The sequence below is a fragment of the Lichenostomus cassidix genome, chromosome 1 (assembly GCF_008360975.1).
Source record: "Lichenostomus cassidix isolate B80296 chromosome 1, HeHo_3.0, whole genome shotgun sequence".
NCBI classification, from domain to species: Eukaryota; Metazoa; Chordata; class Aves; order Passeriformes; family Meliphagidae; genus Lichenostomus; species Lichenostomus cassidix.
Window position 1 is genome coordinate 98,069,462 of NC_139479.1, and position 20,092 is coordinate 98,089,553.

Here is a 20,092-nt window from a genome sequence, read left to right on the forward strand (position 1 = left end):
TCCTGGTTACAGACTGCTCTGATTCTGAGACAGCCCTTAGCTGGACTCCTGGAACTTTGTGCAAAGGCACGAACTCCCTGTGCACCTCGAGTGGCCTGACAATACCCGGAGCTTTGGTCTCTGCCCGTGGCTGGGGCACCATCGCTCCCCTCGGAGCAGCTCTGCCCTCTCCGGTGGCAGCCTTTCCCAGAGCAAAGCTGTGTGCTGTGCCACAGCCAAGAATCCCTGCAGGCATTAGCGTGACAGAAACCCTGCCTGCTGTCCCCGGACCCCTGCAGGCCCCTCTGCGCGGGCCGCACAGGGCCGTATTTGGTATTCCTTGGTGAGCGCTGCACAGGGCTCGCTCCGCTCCCGGATGGCTCCGGACCTTCGGATGCTGCCATCTCTGGCGGGCTCGGCATGGGGGCCGCACCGCCTCGTCCCCGAGCGCTCCACGCTGCCCTGCACAAGCCCCGTCGGGGGGTGCTGTGTGAGCGGAGCCCCTGCCCGCCGCACGCTGCGCACCCCGCACGGAGCGTTTGCCAAGGGCAGCGAGAGCGACACGAGGACAACGCCGGCAAAGTTTATTGTCGGCAAAACCACGGGGCACGGGCTGCGCGCCCGCGGCCAGCGGCCCCAGCCAGGGCTCCAGCCCAGCGGGCAGCCGCCCCCGCCGAGGAGGAACCGGCCCGTCCCCCCGCGGCCGGCCGGGAGGGGCCCCGGCCGGATCCCCCGGCGCCCGGGAATGCCCGCGCCCCACGCCTGGCGGAGCGGGCAGCAGCCGGTCCCCAGCCGCTCCCCGGGGCTCCTCGCCCGGGGTGTGCGCTGCTGGCCGGCCCCCAGCCCAGCCCAGCCCGGCCCGGCAGCAGGAGCGGGGGAAGCAGGAGGCGGAGGGCGGCGGCGATAGCGGGGCGAGGGTGCCGAGTCCTGCCGGGCGCCCCCGACTGCGCTCGGGGCGGCGGCGGGAGGGACGGGGCGGAGCGGGACGTACCAACAGCCCCCCGGGGGAAGACACCGTGGCGCCCCCTCCCACCAGCCTCCCGCACCGCCCTTGCTACCAGCGGGAAGCCCCCGGTGCGAGGGGCGCGTCTGCCAGTCCCACCGAGAGGGGCGGGGAAGGCGGGGGCGAGGCGACTAGCCCCGGGGCGGGGGGGAGGTGGTGGGGGTCGCGGCGGAGGCTCACGGCACGCGCGTCCCGCCTTTCCCCGGTCCCCCCTCCCTGCGGCGGGTGGTGCGGCCCGCTCTGAGAGGGCGGGAGCGGCGCGCCCCGCCCCGCTCAGTGACACAGGCACCGTGTGGGGAGGCGCCGGCGGCGCGGGCAGCGGGACCGGGTGGGACCGACCGGGCGTCGTAGCGGCGGCGACTGTGAGCCGAGCCCGGAGCATGGCAGGGGCTGGAGCCTCTGCAGAGGCTGCTGCTGGTTTCCCCTCTTCGTCGCCTCCTCCTGCCCGCCGGGAACTTTTCCTAGCGGCTGGTGGCGGTGCCTCCCCCCGGTGGTGGCAGCGGCGGCGGCGGCTGCTGCGTTCGGCGGTGCCTCCCGGGCCGGGGCTGGGGCTGCTGGGGCTGGTTTTCTCTCGTTTCTGCTGCAGTAAGTGGAACTTTTCCCCTTGGTGGACGGGCGAGGGGGCGGGTGGAGGAGGAGGAGGAGGAGAGAAACCCGAGCCCCGGCAGCGCCGGGGGACGCGGCCGAGTTGAGGGAAACTTTGTGTGGCGCCCGGCGGCGGGGAGGGGTGGCGGGGGCTGCCGGCCGCCCTGCGCGGGGGGAACCGGGCGGGACGTGGCTGGGATGGCGGGGGAGGGAGGGATGCAAGGCGGGGTCCGAGCCGGAGCCGCACGGCGGAGACCCACGGGCGCTCTCCCCCGGGAACAGCCGCTGCGGCCGCCGCCGGGAGAGGGGCTGTCCGGGGAGGCCAAGTTTCCCTGGCGGTAGGGCTGAGGTGGCCGCGGCCCGGATGGGGCAGCAGGGGAAGTTTATCCGCCGGGGCTGGGGCTTCCCCCGGCGGACGGCAGGTTATCCGCTGTAATTCCCGTCCTGAGCGGAGGGATTTCGCTTGTTTGCGAGAATTCACGGGTTATTCCCCCCGTTCTCCTGTCCTATCCTGTGGGAAGGACAGAAGGGTCTTGGTGTTACCCGGGTGCGCCTGCGGGGAAGAACAGTACGCGCTTTGCTGCTGGCGGTGTGGGCTTGTGTCGTTGTTCCCTCTCACTGAGGGTGAACCCCGGGCTAGTTTCGGTGTTGGGTCGCTCGCCGCTGCTGCTGAGGTGGGATCGTGTGCTCGCTCTACATCAGCCGCATCCTGAGCAGCTGCTGCCGGGGACACTGCGGTGCGGGGCCCCGCCGGGCTTGGCGTGACCATCACCGACCCCCCCTTCCCGTGCATCTTCCTGTGGGAAACAAACAAGCGACGTAGCAGTTGGAAACAGAGCCGTGATTTATTTAGTTATTTATGTTGTACTGCATGCGGTGTAGTGTGCGTAGTGTCTTTTTTTTTACAGCAGTGGATGATAAGGGATAAAAGTAGACTTGGAGAAGAGCAAATCGAAAATCCTCATCCTGCCGTCGTATTCCCAATGCAGTAGTGAATAGTTGGCAAGGATATTTTATTATAGGAGACACTGTGTCCCTTCCCTCTTTAATGAAGGAGGAACAAGTTAGAGGAGGTAGTCTCTGGAGGTTCATGTGATAAAAATACCCAGGAACGAGCAAGCCATGCCACTGTAAAACACTTGTGTAGTATCTGAGAAATGCTTTCTCAGGGAGGGAGTTGAGGCGCTGCTGCTGTAGGATTGTGCTCATGCATGTAATAGTCTCCCCCCTCTGGCAATGATGTAGCTTTCAAAAAAGATGATTGTTACTAAGTTTGTAAATATTGAGAAGGCATCACATTTCAAAACTTTAAAGCTCAAAGACTTAGTTTTCACATGGTTGGCGAACTTTTTGCACTAGCACTTTTCTCCCCTCCCTTTGTTCAGAGTTATTTCTGTTCTTTTGCAATTAAAAAGGTGAAGTTCCAGACTTGACATAACCTTGACGAGCTATTTTTACACCTAAATGTGAAGATAATAGTAACAATGGAGTTAAGAGCATCCGTGCCTAGTGTCACACAGCGCCTCAACCATTTTAGTCCTGATGATTGTAATTCGGATGTCAGTCTTCCCAGATTTTTTTTTGCATAAGTGAACTTCACTGATAACACTTCAGAATATCCACCAGAAGCGGCAATGTTGTGTTGAAATAATTTTGTTCTTCAAGTACAGAGTTTTGAAGTATAATCTCTGGACAAAAGGGAAAACTGAAGAAATTGCTAATGACTTTTGGACTTTGAGGTAATCAGCAGGGGAAGGGTTTTTTGGTCAATATCTTAGGTTTTAGTTTTCTTTTCACTTTGAAATTTCCCACAATTGTTTTCATTAACTCTGTTACTGTAACATGTGAGTATGAAGGAAAAATATTATCACTGTCGCTTTTAAGAGTGCACTTAAATATATTTTAAACATGTTTCCATGTTGATGGAACTCAAAACTTATTACTTTTGGTCGCCTTTCATCTACTACTCAGTCAATTCTGATAATGCTAGCAAAAGGAAGATTTGAAAACGGTACCACAAAAGAATCCAAACCCTAGTAGAATAATGTCACTATAAAACCAAATCAGTTTTTATCCAGTCATTTCAATTGACAGTTAGAAACAATGATTTATTTGGTCTGTGATTCCTCAAAGAAATATTGCTAAAAACCTCTCAACGCTGACACCAAAAACTGATGGGGGGAAAATATATCAGGAATCTGAAATGACAGCAGCTTCTCTATTTTTTAATAAAAATAAGCCTACTTTAATAAATGCTGCTCCTTTTAGGAAAGCGGGACTGTTGGGTTCAGGTTATATGTAAAAGTACTTCTTCCACTTCAGTCAAACAGTGCATGATGCAGTGAAGTGCATACTAAACTTACATGTGTAGCCTTGAACTAGGGGAGATGAATGGCATCCATAAGAATCATCGTCATCATCACCTGTAATCTATTAAGTAACTTACTTTGCGTTGCAGCAAATGCTTTTCAGTTATGCTGTAAATGAGGACCTGTGTGCTACTAAATAACCAATTCCTCATAATTTCAGTGCCTCGTTACTTTGCACACAGGGAAAAGTTTTTTGCATTTTTTTTAATGTAAGCATGAATTAAAAATAAGCAAAACCATAAAGTGAGGTGAACAGAAAGGAAGGATGTACAACATGCATTTTTCAGGTATTGTTGAAGAAGCAATTATTTTTTCAATTTGAAATGTTGTTTATGTTAAGCTTCTCAGTAATGCCAGAAAAAACAGTGTACGTATGTTTTTTAAGATCCCAATTAATTTTTTTCTTAAAGCAGCCTGTAATATAGAACTCCAGATTGGTAGTGGAGCCAGAAGGATTGGATTATAAAGATGTGGATAACATAAGTGTGCAATGTACCATATACAAAAACAAATTTTTAAAAAAGAGAACATTCCCAAGTAACTATTTACCAGAACAATCTGACTGTAAATTTTTTTTACTGCTTTTTCAGATTAAGTCACAGCAAGAATAGGACGTCAAGGAAAGCAGGTTACTTGGAAATGGGAAGGTGTAGTAGAGTGTTGAGAAAGACAATGGAATGTGTTTTTTCCTTATTGTATGTCAAATGTAATGATAATAGTTCAGAAATTCCTGTCATAATATGCATTTATTTTTTTTAAATGGTATGGAAATAAATGTGCATTTGAACAGGTGTTTGGTGGAGCAATATGACAACAGAGAGAGAACAGGAATGCTATAAAAGGTATTTGAAAAGTTGGAATGAAATAGTGCTGAACTATGTCATAGGTTGGGCAGTGTATGAAACTGCTGTGTGAAGAAACAGAGCAGCTGCGCTGGTAGGAACAACAGATAGGAGAGTTTAAATCTGGATTGTTTGATTATTAGGGGAAAAAAAAAAAGCTGCCAAGGGTTTGTCCACTCTGTATTTGAGGATAACTCGTTGGAATGTTGGAATACAAAGTGTGATTCTTCGCTCTGTTTCATTGTGGTAAGTCTGTCATTTTCAATGTTACTGTTACACTGTGATGCTTCTGGTGTGCAAGAACTCCCATATATGTGGAAATTAAGTACAATGTTATTTGAGTTAACATCTGAACACTTGGAGTATCATAAAAGAATTGTGATGGATGTTTAGCCACTTGTGCTACATAGAGGTTGAACAGTTACTTGATTTAAACAGTGTTTCTCTCTTGCCTTCCTAAACAACTTAATTTTATGTCATGGAATATATATATTGTTTGATAGTGAATAAAAGGTGGCTTTAGCAGGATTTACTGTTTTTGAGATTAGAGAATCAAGTATCCTGTTTAGAAATATGGTCAAATCTAGGTTGTTTTCTTTCTGATCCCTTTTATGTAGTTTTGCTGGCAGGATGATATTGAGAAACAAAGGACTGTTCTGTAGCAGGAGAAGCAAAAATATGTTACCTTTACAGAGCACTGGTACCAGCTGATTGCCCTTCAGGTGCTGGTAATAGAGCTTTTACCATAGGCACAATGAGATGTAAATCACATCTGACGTGAGAAGGGAAAAAGAGTTGGGAGTGTTGCTTCAGAAAACAGTGTGTGAAGCAGATGAGTGGAGCGTCTGTGGAGCTCAAAGGAAAAATAAGTTAGAAGCTCTAGAATCAAAAGTCTAAATCTCAATTTTAGAAACAAAATCCAGAGTGAATGAAATTAAGGTAACAGAAATACAAAATGTGTTGTACAGAAGTTAATCTTGCTAAGTGCCAGCTACTTGAAGTGCTGTTGGTAAATGTTGTCTCTTTTTAGTACTGATTTGGTTATCTGTTGAAGTGCAATAAACTTGGGGTATTACTTTGCATCTGGTGTTACAGCAGCCTGTTGCTGTGAAGGTGGCCTGACCTGCTGTTCTGTGGCTGAATCCAGCTTTGTCCAAACAGAGCTCTTTATCAGAAGGTGCAGCTGCAGACTGGTCTGCCAAGAAGTGAGAGTGCTGAGATTGTGTTGTTCACCTGCTCTGGAGCCCCCATACATTGCCTCTTAACTGTGGCTGTGTGATGACAGATTACTCTGCTCTAGCACTATTTGTGTTTGTACCTCTTGTTTCCAGCTTTGAATGAATGTGCTGTATTGATTGAGGATTATTGGAACTTTTTTGGTTGTTTTGTCTTTCCCCTGATGACTTCTGTACTTATTGGTATGTGATTGTAATGCCGAAGTTTCTGTGAAGAATTTTCTAAGGCACCTGATAGGTGGTTATGAACTGAGTGACTAGATTTGCTCAGTGAAAAACAGGTATAGGTGTGTGTAATTAAATAATTATTATTAATTTGTTATGCCCATGTTGTTGGGTTTTGTTGTCATTAGAAGAGGTGGAGGTGTATATATATGGTCTTTAAAGGTGCCTTTACCCAAAACTGTTCTGTGTTTCTATGGTTTGTTTTTGGTAGGGTTAGCGTAAAACAAGATTTTTGAGCAGTACTTACTTGAAGGGCAGTTGTATTCCGAGCCTTAGAGTTCATAGGTATCGGAAATGCAGTCATGTACTTTTATTAAGAAGATGGTGATGAATTCTTTGATTAGGCATGAAATAGGTTGATCAAGCTTTCTTGTTAAAGGTAAAGGGGTCATTAGTATTCTTTATTCCTGGTTAGAAAGCAGAAGGACTGCCTAGAAAAGAGTGTCATTTGAGTATGGGAAGAAATCACAAGAGCTAAGAAAGAAAAGATGGCAATAGTTGAATGTGGAAAAAAGGCAAGGAAATATATGAGAAGCAATTGAAGAGTGAAATGTGCAGTAAAGACTCTGTCAGGGAAAATAATTATCCTGGTTTTGTCTGTATGGTGGGGAGAGATAAAAAAGCTGTTGTGTGAAAGCTTGTCTTACTCCTCTGGATGTCCTTGGTGGTGAAGGTGTAAAACAGTGCATTAAAAGGAGGTGTAGATGTGTATGAGTGAGAACCCTGAGTGGGCTCATGGCCAATATTTACATTGATTCTGCAAAAACTGGCCCAGTGGTCACCTGTTACACAACTTAGTACTTAAAAGCTCATGATGAAGAGCTTCAAGGTGTAGCACAACTTCGAAGTCATGAAAACACCAAACTAACATTTTTGTATTATCCAATATATGAATGCTTCAGGAGTTATTTTTCAGGTAATTAACTTTCAGACTTTGGACTGTTTCAAATGTGAACCCAAAAATTGGTCTTTCAGTCCATGAGTTAGCAAGAGAAGAAAATACTTTCAGTCTTAAAGCTTCTGTTGATGTTCTCTATCCTTTTACCTTGTTTTTTCCAACTGTATGGGAAGGTAAAAGTAGGTGAAGTTTAGTGTGTTATCAGGAAGGTCACTTTTAGTTCAGATAGTGAAAAGCAGTAACAAGCTTCCAAACAATCCTCTTTTATCATAACTGCATTCTTCTGTTCAATGTTTTTGCTTCTTTCCAGTTGTTTTTCAAGTAGTGGATAGGAGTAACAGCAATTTTAATTTTGTAATACTGTAAAATGACATGTTTCTTATTCTCAGTATGAAGGCTAGTGAAGTGTAACTCCCCTTGAGTTGACGGGGTACTAGGATTATCTGCAACAGTAGACAGCTCTTGCCCATTTCCCTTTGCCAGCCCCCCTCCACATCAGATCTTCATCATGTGGCATTTAAGATAACTTCCTATGTCTACAGGGATTCATTGTTTTCTCATTTTCCATTTGTCAAGATTTGTAGAAAATGTTGGTTTTTAAACTAGTCCTGGAATTAGTTTGTACAGAGCAGAATGTTTTCCTAAAGTGGTTGTTGTTTTGAGTACTTGGCAGGTGCTAGTGCTATCAGTGTAATGCCATCAGTGGTGGCATGTGCAAAATTTGGAGTCACTGAAATGGAAATCTCCTGCTAAAGGTGAATAAAGACTAGTCAAGCAGGTCTCCATAGCTGGTATGTGTAGAGATAAGTGGAAAAAACAACTGAGCTAGCCTGATGAACTTACTAGTTACTTTTGGATTTGTACTTTTCATTAGCCCCTCAGTTAGAAGATTACAGATTAGTGTTGGGTTTAACTTTTCCTCACTCCTGTATTGTGTGAGTATGCTTTGCCCACTTCTGTTGCTTTTGTTACTTGAAATACCACCCATTCTGCATGTGGTTAATCTGAAAACTAATCATTGCTGGGACAAGCACACCTAAAAACAGTTTGTTGGATGAAGAGGTGGTGGAGAAAGAATACGAAGTTGAGCTCATGTTCAAGATGGGTAACTTAATAACTTTTCAGTGTATACAATTTGGTAGAAAAATAGTCACTTTAATCAAGTATAAGTTAAATTACTTCAAATACCAAGTTACTTCTTCATAGCAACAGAGTAACTGAGAGAGCAAGACTTCTGACTAGTATATAACTTGGAGTAATTTCTTTCCCCAAATTCCTTTAATTTCTCCAATATTGTCTGTTGGCCCTTGCCACAATAAATAACTAGCTCTGATAAAGTTTATTGCTAAGGGTTGGAGAAGTGCAATGAAGAGCTGTTAAGCTTAATATAATTTTTAAATATATTTTTAAAGATTGATAATTGCATTATTAACCCCACTTCTCAGCCCTTAACCAGTGATGATATTTGTGTTTTAAACACTTCAGTGCACTTTTGACTTCAACAGATAAACTTCCTTGAAACAGAAGTAATGTTATTATGACTTCGTTAAGGCACTTTAGCATTTAAAGAGACACTGTAGTTCTAAAGCAGTCAACTATGAGAAATTGATGATTGTGACCATACCATTAGTCACTTTTTGGGAAATTTAAATGCATCCTTTTGAAAGTTTCGATGTGTTATTGGTAGCTGAGGTAGTATAAAATAAGACACCTCCAGTAGCTAGCAAGTGTAATATAGCCATTTCTTCAGGATAGGATGTATAGGAAGAAGCATACTAAGTTCTGTGACGTATCAGAGGTAGTTTAGCTTTCTGCATGTGGCTTTTATTGTCTGGTTCTAATCTTTAAGGTCCCTTCCAACCCAAACAATTCTGTGATTCTATATGGATAACACAACTGTTAAATTCAATAGCTATAAAATAGTAAGGTTTTTTACTATGACCAGATTATCACAGTTTTTTCACTTGAATATTTAATAACTTATGGTACCTTTTGATAAATCAGAACGTAAACTGTTGTTGAGAAACAGTTCTGTGTAAGTTTAATGGAAAATCTTTAAAGAACTCTGCAGAGTGCTCTACCTTGCAGAAAGAGGTGAGGACTGTGTGACTGTAGAACTGTTAGTGAAAGTTCTTTTTGTGATCTATTTCCAGAATTACTCTACAGCTGTGTTTTATGAGTCTCAAGGGACATGGCTTAGGTATAATAAATTGACATGTCTACAAATAGGTGAAAACTGAAGTGAAGTGAGGAAAAGCAGTTACAGTGGTGTCTCTACAATCTGAGATTGCTGTGAAAAGGGGTCCTGAATAGATTGCTGTAAATATGTAGGACAAGACACTGGGCAAAGGAAGAACAGTGAGTGTTATTAACCTTAAAGAGCTCTTAATAGGATTTCCTAAAATTTCATTGTAGCCAAACTGGTGAGATATGGTTCGAGAAGTGAATTATTAACTGGGTGAAAAATTGTGTGTTCTGCTGAACTCAGAAGGTTTGGATCAGCTGTTTGGAGTCCACCTGGAGGCTTGCTACTGGTGGCACCAGTGCAGGGCCAGTTTGCATTCTGACCTCTCTTCCAGGTCGTTATGCACTGACAGCAAGTTTGTGAATACTGTGGATGACTGTGAGGGTCAATTCATCTGCTGGAGACTGGGGCTGATTTAGTGCAATATCTGCAGGTCAGAAATAACTGTTGGAAGCCTTGTGAAATTTGAAAGCAAATGCCAACCCAAGTCTCTCTACGGTGGAATGACCCCATGCAGCAGCAGAGATGTGGTGCAAACTGGTGAAAAGTACATTTATAGGAAAGAACGTAAGGGTTCTTGTGGGTCAGTACGTGCCTTTGTGGTGCAAAAGGTGAAGAGAACACTGGGCAGCCAGTTGAAAGAAACAATTATTCTCTACTGTTTGGAGCTTGAGACTGCATCAAAAGTACGATGCACAGTTTTGTGCTCCCAAATATGAGGCTGGTGCTGAGGTGCCTGTGGAAGGCCACTAAGGTAGGGAGTCAGCACATGATGTATGAAGAGGGCTGGAGAAGTGAGTTTGTTCAGCTTTGAGAAATGTCTGAAGTGGGGGATCCTAATTGCTGCTGGCTCTGTTTAATAGTCAGTGAGAGGGAAAATGAAGACAAACTCTCCTTAGCTATGCACAGGGAAAGGATAAGAGGCCGCAGACACAAGCTACAGCAAGGGAAATCACTGTAATGTTTTAGCAGTATGATTTCCCACACAGAGAATGAAACACTGAAACAAGTTGTGGAATCTCTGTTCCTGAAAATATTCAGAACCTGACTATGGTATGACCCCTGAGCAATTTGATCTGACTTCAAAGTTGGCCCTGCTTTCAGCTGGGTATGGGATTGGATAACCTCCAGAAGTCCCTTTCAGTCTAAATGAGCCTCATAGTGTGTATAGGGGGAAGGCAGGCGCTAGTATATCGCAGCTGCTAGCCCTGGAAGAAAAGTAGAAGTAGTTGGAAGTTTTAGATTGAAATGCCCAAGTGAAGTCTGAAACAAGTTTTTCCTTTAAAGCAATTTGACTGCTAAAAGTTTACTTTAAAATTGGATCCCATTGTTACCTCCTAATGTAATTTATAACTGTTAGAGAATTTGTTAAATAAAGATCCACCTACATCTTTTCTATTACTTCAATAAGTAGCCACTAAGACCAATCCCATGCAGCATACAGCTGGGTGACAGTGTGAGGTGTACTGAAAATTTAATTTGTTAGTAAATTGAGGAGATATTAAACAGCATTCCCTACACTTACTGTCGTGATGCAGTTCCTGGACCAAAAAAGGGTTAATTTTCTGGAATGGCCTGCAGCAACAGTGGCCTTAAGAGCTAAAAAAAGCCAGCAGTGTCAGCAATGCAGGGAGCAGCAGGCATCCCATAACTTTGTAATGTAACTGGTAACTCATCAGATTTTGTCATGGACAGCTGAGATTTGCCACTCCTGACAAAATAAGTTTATTTTATATTTAGTTGCATGACCACAGTTGTTCAGTATTGGAAGATAACACTAAAACTTCACAGTAAGTGAAAATGTGAAGTTAATATTTAGCAGTCTTTCTGAAGTTGCTTGAGATTTTGCTACATTACATAGTGCAAAGTACAACCTCCCTTTTTACACAGTGCAAAGTACGATCTCCCTTCTCTTCCTCCAGACCTCGGTTCTCCTGAGAGTAGGTGATATGTGGAAAGGCAACTTATAAAAAGTGAAGGAGTGGTCTGCTTAAGGCAGTCGGGGCTTTCCTAAGGGTTAAAGGTCTTCTTCCTTCCTCTAGAAGGACATCACACACACGTCAGTGTTCCTGACCAACTTTTAATGGCTTTCTGGTTTCAATGCAGGAAGTACACTGCTGGGGGCAGGGAGTGCTGCATGTTTACAACCATTACTGAATGCTTAGAATTTCAGGTACTTCTTATTAATTTCACAGAAAAACCAAAACAGAAACTTCCCAGAACCCAAAATGCTGATAAGAGTGCTTATTTAAAGCAATTCAGAAATTTTTCTTGTACGGAAGAACAGTTCAGAAATCCTTCTCCTTTCCACCCCTACCTTTGAGTAGGTAAAATATAGCATAGTTCTAGGACACATAGCTTAAATGTGATCGCTTTTTTATTAAATCTTATGTCTGAACATAAAGTTAAACAGTAATTGTGAAATTCAGAAACTGACAGTTAATTGGTTCTCTGAGCCCACTTAAGTTTGCCTTGTTAATGATTGGAGAGGTGGAGTCTGAGAAGTGCAGTGTAGCATGGGAAGAACAGAAAGTATATAGGTATGGAAAATTAAGTTACTGGATAACAAAATAATTACTGATATAGAACTGCACAAGTCTGTAAATACAGACACAGAAATATGCTATGTCTTGATTTATATCTTTATTGCTTCTCCTAGCCAGCTGGGTTGACTGTCATTTCAGCATGAGTGCTGTGCAGTTTTATAATTAATACATAGATTCTGACTGACCACTGCAGCGTTGCTGTGCTGGCTGGTATAAATACTGTGAAATGCATGAAAGATCAGGTATTAATTAATTTAACTTCTCTAGTCATTGAACTTTCCCTGAGGAACAACGACTGCTACAGAACCAGAGGCAGGGTCTGTCTGGTGAAGTAAGGTGGAGGTTTCTTTTCCAAAAGTATTGCTAATTTGTGAGGAGGGTTTTCAACTATGCATGTTAAGATGACCTCTGATTTTTTGCTAATCTAAACAGAAGCAAAGATGCAAGCATCAATCAACAGGTGTCCAAGGGGAATATGATGGAAGTTGATTTTATCCCTTCCACTGTGAAGGCAGCACAAATGAGCACTTATGATCTCATTTGGATTCCAGCAATGCTGAGGATACCTTCCATGACTGGAGTCATACAATTAGCTGGATTTGTACTTTCCAGGAAAGGCAGGCTGGGAAGGTGAGGAAGAGGTACATGAGAGTGTCTAGAATGCTTGGAGCTAGAATGGCATGGCTGAGCAGAGGGCTGGAATTCAGGAAAAGGAGATTTCATGAGCTTTGGAAGAAGCAGGAAACTCAGGAGGACTACAAGGATGTTGTGATGTTTGCAGATAGGAAATTAGAAGAGTCAAAGCCCTACCGGAATGTAATCTGGCTGCTGCTGTAAAAGAAAATAAAAAATAGTTTTTACAAATATGTGAGCAACGAAAGGAGGGCTAAGGAGGATCTCAATCCTTCACTGAATGTTTGGTGAGACAGTGACAGAGGATGAGGAAAAGGGTGAGGTACTTAATGAATTCTTTGCCTCAGTATTTAATGTTAAGACTAGTTGTTCTCTGTGTACCCAGACCTCTGAACTTGGAAGGCAGGGCTGGGGAGCAGGATGAAGCCCACATAATCCAAGGATAAATGGTCAGTGACCTGCTGTGCCATTTAGACACACAGATCTGTGGATCCACCCAAAACTACTGAGAAAGCTGTCAGAAGTGCTCACTAAGCCACTTTGAATCATTTACCAGGAGTCCTGATTCTAGTTCACTGGAAGTTAGCAAATGTGATATCCAGCTACAAGAAGGGCTGGAAGGGGGATCCAGGGGACTACAGGACTGTCAGCCTGTAGTGTCAGGGAAGGTTATGGAGCAGATCATATATTGAGTGCTGTCACTTAGCATGGGTAGTTGTGGCACTTAGGATATAGTCTAGTGGTGGACTTGGCACTCTTAGCTTAATGGTTGGACTCGATCTTAAAGGTCATTTTCAGCCTGAACAATTCTATGATTTTTAAGGCCCACATCTGGACTTAAATAACTCCATTCTTCAGCGTGGGCTGCAGTCCAAGGTGCTGGGAGGCATCTTGGCAGGCACAGGTAGAGAGTCCTGGTGAACAACAAATTGAGCAATATCAGCAGTTTGTCCTCACAGCAAGGAAAGGTGACCTCATCCTGGGCTCTGCTAAGCATGACGGCAGATTGAGGGAAGGGATCCTTTACCTCTCTTTGTCCACTGTGTCCAGTTTGGGGCTCATGGTAACAGGGGGACACTGAGCTACCAGAGCCTGGCAGTGGGTCACTGGGCTGGAGCACAGGGTGTGTGAGGAGAGGCTGCAAGAGCTGGGCCCTATCAGTCTGGAGAAGGAAATCTAACTCTTGTTTGCTGCCTGATGAGAAGGTAGCAAGAATGTAGATCAAGGCTTTCTTCAGAGATGTGCCACACAGGGGAATAGGAACAAGCTGGAGTGTGGGAAATCCTGAGCCAATATATGGAAATAATACTTTCTGTGAGGGAGCAGATGCCCAAAGTTCTTGAGGTGGTGATATTCCAAACTTGACTGGGTGAATCTCCAAGCAGTTTGATATAACTGAACCTATTTTGAGCAGGACTAAGTGGCCTCTTGATGTCCCTTGTCTCTTACCTACATGAAATCATTATTCTCTACATCAGTGTTAGAGCTTGTTTGCCTTTCTTCATGATGCATTTATCATTGGCAAACCTGTGCCTGGGAGTTCACTTGTGTGTGTGGTAATTGGTAGGTGACCTGGTTGCAAATAATAACTGTAGCTTACACCTGTGCTGGACGTGACCTGTCAAACACTCTCAAGCCTGGAGACCTCACAGGATTTCTATGGAGGTTCAATTGGCTGGGTTTTTTCCTCCCCTCTACAGGCTGGTATTGATGAGTAATGATTCCTGGAACTTGAGTCTGAATTCTTCAGTCTCACAAATGAAGTCAGAGTGAATATCTTAATAATGCTCTGAATTTAGACTCTGCGACAGACATGAGCTTTTTGGGTAATTTAGCAAGACACACATTGTAGTTACCCTAATGGTTAGGATGGCAGCTTATGTATCTGTTGCTGTGTAGCTGAAAAGTCACTTGCTTCTTTATAATGAAAGAGAACAAACAGCAGTGACAAGAATCCTATACTGAATGCTTTGTATTGTATTTTTGGGTTCTGATTGCAGTTGCCGTGTTTTATTTCTGTTAGTCTGTGTAATGGCAAGTTTATTATATGGTAGTGTTGAAACAACCACCATATAACTTGGAAGGAAAGTTGGTTTTTGGACTGGGTTGGCATCTGGAACACCAACCCACATTTTTGCTAGTTTTTGGCTAGATGCAGCAGAATATTCTGTTGAATATGCCGTGTCATTGGTAACTTCCACATTTTGAAATGAAGCAGAAGTGATGGGCAGTAACTGCTCAGATTTGTGTGATATTTAGTGCCCAGTCCTTCACCCCCAATTTCTTTTTCCCTCAAAAAAAAGAAAAGTTATATTGTGATAGCATTCAGTAGCGTTAAATCACTTTTCCAAATAAGGAGTGGAGAGGTGGAGAGGTCTGGAGTCTGAAAGGAAGTGGCAGGGTATTTATCCAACCAGACTGTTACCAGTCACCACGGTTGGAGAAATTTTTCTGGAAGAATTCATGTGATAGAAGCTATAGTTGTAGGTGTTGCTGGAGGATAGTAAGATCTTATCCATTGCATTTCCTGGAATATGAGGTGCCCTAATTTTACGTAACTACTAGTTGCTGAGAGCAGGCTGGACTAAAGATGAGTTAGAGTTTTAAAGTACCTTATAAGGAAGTGAGTGATTGAATAGTTAAGCTAGCTGATGGATGCTCAATGATGCCCATGAGGCATCCTTTGTGGAGGAGAGTGTTAAGCATCATATGTATTATTTATTATAAATATATAATATTTGTATAGTTGCAGAGAAGGCCTTTAGTATGTGATGGTCAGTTCTGTGAGTTTTGCCAGAGGTCTGGCTTGAAGGCAGCTGCCTGTACAAGGTCTGAACTAGGCTGTGCACTCCTGGGAAGCATGTCCTCTGTCAAGATATTGTATTGGCATCCTCTTTGAACTTGAAGTGTAGTAATGCCAGCTTTGAAATTTCATTGCTCTGAAGAGTGTACTAGAATTGAAACCTTTTAAGAATAAACTGATGTCCAGAAAGTGTCAAATTTTTGTGTAATGTGTGACGTTGTCTACATCATGAAAGGCAGTTGGTTGTAGGTGATGGAGTTGGCTTAAAGGCCACTGAAGTTCTGTGTATTTGATTTATAGAAGTCAGAAAAGTTGAAGCATTAGCTGACTAAAGCTGAGTGATTAGAGGTTACTGTATATCTCCTGAATGGAATTTCTGTCATCACCTTGAACTCACAGCCCTTCAAATAAATGAAGAAATTGAGCTTTTAAAATAAACTTTAAGCAAGTAACACTAACCTTATGTCTAAGCATATGGTTATAACTCCACTGATTACTGAACATGCTCAGAACAAGTTACTTTTCCCAAAGCTGAAGGCTATAATTTCTTCTAAATTGTACTTGTTGCTGAGAATGAGAAGACTTGTTTTTAAGGAGTGATTTGAGGATGCCACAATGACTCAGCTGAGGACAAACTGAGGCTAACAGAGGTTTCATGAGGAGTCAAGTATAAAACTTTGAAGAGTTAAAAGCTTTTTACTATGTACATGACCAAAGGATTAATATCTGCTTATGGGCCAGAATTCAAAAAAGTAAGTGATAGAGGAGACTGGTCACTTGCTGTGAGTTGGCTGTGTCCCTCTGATGAAGATAAGAACCTCTACTGAAAAGAAGTAACTAAAGGATACAAATAGAAGGAAATGAGAAATACATTTGATAAGAAAGTAGCTATTTATTTGAACAGGTTGTAATATTCAAGTTAAACCCAAATGGGGTTAACCTGAGGATGAAAAAAGTATCTGAAAGTGCTCTGTTTTAAGTGTGTGTTAGCTGAAAGCACTGGTGCTGTGTTTCATAATGTATTTTAAGTTCTACTAACTGAGCATTAAAAGTGAAATAAATCTGCCATTCTAGATGTCTTCAAAGTTAATTTCTATTTTGCGTTTTCATTATTTCCTTAATGTATAACTGGGTTGGTTTGTTGATTTGCAAAGCAAGCTAGAATAGTCTTAAACAGGTGAAGAAGCAGCAGGTTGCTCAGAAGAGGATTGGGAATGAGACTTGTAAAAGAGTGTATTCTGAAATCTTCTCACAGTAACAAGGTCTGAGTGAACCCAATGGTCATGTTAGAGCAAGTGATGTAAGTGTATGGAAGGGAATGTTGCAAGTAAGTTCCTGAAATTAGAACTTGTCATGAAGTCCTTCAGCACATATGTCATATTGGCTAACAAGAATTTGAAGGAAGACTGGATTATTACTTTACTAAAAATGTCTTAATCTTACAGTAATGAAGCCAACAAAATCCTTGAACATGTACAGGATCAGCTTAGGTTCCCTAGGTTAGTTTTTAATTGCTAAATATCAAACCTTTCTAAACGTTGTAGAGGTTTGTAATTTTGGTCAGAGTGTTCATTTGAGGAATTCATGTTCTGTAGCATCAAAGGTTTTCTTTATTTCAGTGGGCTTGGTTGCCTCTTTTTTGTGGTTCTGCTTTTGGCTGTTTTACTGTTTTTAATGGTTTACTGGTTTATCTCCTTCCTAATGTTCACAGGCATCCTCAGTAGTGCAGGCATTCTCTTTTTGCAGTGTAAGTACTTTAGGACCTTTATTGGGTTACTTTTTATGAGGAGAATAATAATCACTTCTTCCAGTCCTTTCTTGTAGGTCATGTTTTCTAGGCCTTTGAGCACACTTTGCTTTCTGACTCTCTGGATGGCTAATATATGATGTGTGCTGTTCAAGATCCAGATGGAGCCTCGCTGCTGTTGGCTACAGCAGAGTATACTTCTATATTAATATATTCTATAGTGTCACTTTCAATTCTTGAACTGGAATCACCATATACTTGATGTAGCTTTCAGAACAGTCTTTGCTCTCTAACCAGTTATTTAACATCCTGTATGTGTTACTTAGATTTGTTCCTGCTGATTGCTAGTCTAATTTGGATGCTCTACAGCTTGAAGGTTTTTTTCTGCCTGACTGGGAAAGGTTTGCTATGTGTAACTTCACTTTTTTCTCTGTATATAATGCATTAGTCAGCAGCCCCACCAAGATTCAGACGTACAACACTCTTTTTGACCTCCAATTATCTGTTAAATATTTTGGTTATGTGTTTAAACTGGATGCCACATAGGACTTAAACCCTTCCCAACAGATCAGTTTGTCAGAACTATTGACTCATCTTTTGTGTTTGAAAGGATTTGTAAGATCATCTGGAACTCTTTAACAAACTTTCCAGTCTGAGGTTTGAGTTACATTAAAGACTGCTTGTTTCAGTCTCTTCTGTGTATTTATACCTATTGCTCTGATACTTAGAGATTTGAATTTATTTCAGTGGGAATGTGAAGCATTTTGTGGTGGCTAGGGGGGAGTGGTGTTAATATGGATAACTTCTGAACTACTTGTTTACACTTACTATTACTTCTTTTGAGTGAGTGGGACTTAGAATGAGATGTTCTCTTCCAGTCCTGCTTTTGAGCCTGGCCCATTTGTTGGAAAAAAGAGTACCTTATTGTCTTGCTAATTTCCTTTTAAAGGAGGTGGAATTGGAAGATCTGGTTAAACAGAGTTGGAAATATTCATTACAGAGGAACTTCCAGCTGCCTCATAGCATGCCTCGCTTATTGGTTCAACATGCTTTTGTAAACATCTGAAAGTTCAGTATCAGGATAAACATGTATGTCTTAATTTGCTATGTGTTAATATGTATAGAAGATTATAATGTAAGTTGTCAAATGGACAGTGATGGTTTAAGTTGAAATTCCAGATGACATTTTAAAGTTCATTGGACTTTGTAAACATTCTTGGTGAGTAGTTAAAGTTTTAGCCTTATAACAGTGGCTTGCTAAGAGTGTCCTTCCCAACTCCATTTGAATAATGAGCCTAACATTCTTTTTTAACTTCCTCTAGAGTCTTAGATTTTCCTGCTGCTTGATACTGGAGGCCTGTGCAGCATAGTGGGAAGAAGAGTATGGAGGGGCACAGGTGCTGTCTTATGTGGAGTTAAACCAGAACAGAAGCACCTGTTCACATGTGAAAATGGCATTCTGAGATGGGAGTGGTGGGTAACAGCCATGCCTGACTTCAAGGGCAGAGCTTTTTTGAAGCTCCAGCTCATTACTGTGTGAGTTGGGCTCAAGCTAATGTTAACTCTGAGTTGTAATTACATTTTTCTTTAACTTTGTGTTGCTTTGGAGTAAAGTATCTCTTTGAAATCTGTTTCTTTGTTTTCAGTGTAGTAAATGTCAGTCTTGCTGATAATTGTTTATTGTGGAGTTGAAGAGGTTTGCGTATTTTGTCATCTTTGACTCCTTTGTGCTATGATGATAGTTCTTTGTCCAGTATTGCACTACCTGGCCTTTTAACTGGCAGTATGAGTCCCCTCTCTGGGTCTGGATGCTATCTTGCAAATGGTAGCTGTAGCCTTCCCAACTATTATTATTCCTTGCTCTCTCTCTCGCTATGTAGATACACATGTTGATTCAGCAGGCAGAGGGAGATAACTGACAGTCTCTTCCATCAGCCGTGGGGAATGAAGGAGCAGAGTAACACAATCCTTCTGTCTGAATGGTGTGATATCTTGTCAGCTGTACCCTTAGGAGCACCCAGATGGAGGTTTAGTATTTCATAATTCTGCAGAACATCCTGTGACAGCACTTAACTGAGAAACCTTCTGTCTTGAGCTCAGTGTTAGTAAAACCCCTCCTTGAACAGCAGTTAACTTTTGACTGAGACAGCACTGGAATTAAGAGACTGGCCTTTTCATGCATTCCTGTACTCCAAGTAGTTCTCGTTGCCAGTCTCTGATTTTTAGGTTGCTTGGAAAAGATATAACTTTGTGCAACTTTATTTTATAATTTACAACTAGAAATTATGTTCGACTTACTGTTGTTTTTGTAAGAAATTAGGCTGTAGTCATCTAGAGGAGAGCTGCTCATGTGATAAACCATGTTAAGACTGGAACCTCATTTTGGGCCATTTGCAGGAGTAAAAAGTTAATATACAGAAGTTAAAAGAACCATTTCCAAGTGATGTATTTGCATGAGCTACATTGTAATGTTCCTAGTTTCCTGTTGGTTTTAGGTAAAGCTAGACCTGTGATTTAAAAGATAGAATCCCTTAAACTTCAGTAAAATGAAAAAGCAGCCTGAGAGAGCCTGAGAATGTCAGTAGTCTTGGCTTCAGACTAAGCTATGCCTCGTTTCACCAAAACTCTTTTCATTCTGGTAGGCTTTTGTATGCCTGTTATATTGTGTGCTAAACACTGAACAATGTTTTAAGATTTGCTCTCTGAGATGGAAGCAATACATCCCTGGTTTTCTCCTTAAAAAATACAAGGCAAGTACTGCAAAAAAAAAGGGAACTTGAGCGGAGTCCTGTAAATGCAATGCTTATAGAAGCTAACCTCATGCTGTTTCTGATCCCAGCTCACTTGCCCCTAAAAAGTTGATTGGCAAACTAGCAGTCCACTTCAGGCAAGGGCCGTGACAAAGCAGGTCTTTAGGTGAGAGTATCACTAGGTTATAATATGATCTCTTTGATGTAAGTGTAGTTTTTTCCGAAGTACTTG

The 20,092-nt window shown here is 42.7% G+C and overlaps 1 protein-coding gene across 2 annotated transcripts in view; it reads left to right on the forward strand.

Moving 5' to 3' along the window:
• Positions 1-1,249: 1,249 nt before the first annotated feature.
• The window catches only part of NECTIN3 (nectin cell adhesion molecule 3), a 61,182-nt gene continuing 42,339 nt past the window's right edge, over positions 1,250-20,092 (forward strand). The window contains exon 1 of one of the 2 annotated variants that reach the window (XM_085073122.1): positions 1,250-1,567. In XM_085073122.1, coding sequence (XP_084929248.1) covers positions 1,363-1,567 — 205 coding nt within the window. In that variant the 5' untranslated portion in view covers positions 1,250-1,362. The remainder of the gene's footprint in view (positions 1,568-20,092) is intronic. The other variant, XM_085073111.1, reaches the window with a different exon arrangement.